General features: G+C 35.7%; 2 protein-coding genes across 2 annotated transcripts; both read right to left on the bottom strand.

Annotated features, from left to right (window-relative positions):
- Positions 1–462: 462 nt before the first annotated feature.
- LOC116123890 lies at positions 463–789 on the bottom strand. Its single transcript, XM_031409630.1, has one exon. It carries the CDS (start codon positions 787–789, stop codon positions 463–465), a length of 327 nt encoding a protein of 108 aa, XP_031265490.1.
- A 2-nt stretch (positions 790–791) lies between these two features.
- On the bottom strand, positions 792–1148 carry LOC116123889. Its single transcript, XM_031409629.1, has one exon. The coding sequence runs from the start codon at positions 1146–1148 to the stop codon at positions 792–794; it is 357 nt and encodes a 118-aa protein (XP_031265489.1).
- Positions 1149–1575: the final 427 nt, after the last annotated feature.

The following is a 1575-nucleotide window of genomic DNA, read 5'->3' as shown; positions in this document are numbered from 1 at the left end:
CTGTTTTTAAACAAAATGAAATTGATAATTACATTGAGCTAAAACAAGAATTGAAACAATGTTTCTTATTGCACCAAACAAATACAAAATGTCACTCAAAGCTAAGCTATATCCCGAAGGAAGTTGTAGATGATGTGTTCCAACGGCTTCCGCAGCAAAATTTGTTGCATTTCCAGCTCTTAGGATCACTTCATCTTTGTTGAGTAACCTTTTACTCCTTAGAATCTGCAAAGAAGTACATATGTGAGATGTAGCAGCAGAATCTAATATCCATGTGTGAAAATTTGAACTAACACTTAATTCAGTTTCAATAACAAGTAAGGGAATCATACCTTTGGAAGATTTTAGGCTTGCCAGGTATTCTGTGCAATTCCTCTTCCAATGTCCAGCTTTTCCACATTGGAAGCATTGGCCCTTTGCATTTTTCTCTTTGGGCTTGCGCTTGGATACACCTCCTTTGGGCTATGTCTTGGAGAAAGGCTTTTTGCCTTTCTTTTTCTTGTTTCTGTTATAAACAAGACTGGAAATAGCAAGAATAGTCTCCTTGTCCCCTTTCATCAGCTTTTCAAATGATTTCAACGAGCCATGAAGCTTTAAAAGTGTTTCTATAGTCGTCACCAATTTGTTCATGTTGAAATTGGTGATATAAGACTTGAAGCTTCGTGAGAGGGACTGAAGGATGAGATTAACTTGGAGCCTATATTCCAAGTAAAGATCAAATCCTTCCACTTGTTCAATTAACTTGATCATCTTAAGTACATGATCAGAAAGAGAATTTTCCTCAGCCATTCTCATTCTGAAGAGTTGCTAGTTACTTTATAACTAACAGTTAAGCTGCTCTCATCATACAACTCTTGTAGATGATTCATTATGTCTGATGAAGAATTCATCTTCTCATATTGTTCCAATAGTTGTGAGCTCGAAGAAGCTTTTATATAGCTTCTTACTTTGAGCTCATCATCTTCCCATTTCTTATGGGTTTGTCTCTCTTCAGCAGTAGCTTCGTCAGCCAAAGGCTTTGGTGGTTCATTATCCAACACATAGCCAATGCGTTCGGAATTGAGAACCACCCTCAATTTTCGACGCCAATCAAGAAAATTTGGGCCAGTGCATTTATCCTTGTCTAAGATGGTTGCCAATGGATTCATTTTGTGTTTAGATATCGTTTAATCAACAAAAGACAAAATTTGTTTTAGTGTTTTAATATACAAACGTTTTATATTGATTTAATTAATCAATTACACTCCCACTAATTTTATCCAAATTTCAACTCTCAATATGGAAAAAGGGAAACGTACATTGGCCAAGTTTCTAGTAGGTGATCGATTTCTTGTTGAGCATAACATACCTCACCTAACAGTTATTAAGATGCTATGTTTAACAGGTAGAAAAATTTCATCATATGTCATATAAGATTCAATCATTTTCTTGCCTCTAGCTTACTAACACCTCACCTAACAATTATTAGTGTTTTTGGCTAGTTAAGTCAAACCTAACACTCTTCTCAAATAGCTCAACCAGCTAGGTCCCTTACTTAACAGTTATTGGGACACTAGCCTACAAGGCTATTATATT

This window comes from Pistacia vera, unplaced genomic scaffold (genome assembly GCF_008641045.1).
Source record: "Pistacia vera cultivar Batoury unplaced genomic scaffold, PisVer_v2 Contig146, whole genome shotgun sequence".
Classification (NCBI taxonomy): domain Eukaryota; kingdom Viridiplantae; phylum Streptophyta; class Magnoliopsida; order Sapindales; family Anacardiaceae; genus Pistacia; species Pistacia vera.
The sequence above is the reverse complement of the archived record's forward strand: the minus strand, read 5'-3'. Positions and strand labels throughout refer to the sequence as shown.

Bases quoted from the DNA above. Each gene is read 5' to 3' on its own strand.
- LOC116123890 (XM_031409630.1), bottom strand. From the start codon at position 789: ATGGCTGAGGAAAATTCTCTTTCTGATCATGTACTTAAGATGATCAAG.
- LOC116123889 (XM_031409629.1), bottom strand. From the start codon at position 1,148: ATGAATCCATTGGCAACCATCTTAGACAAGGATAAATGCACTGGCCCA.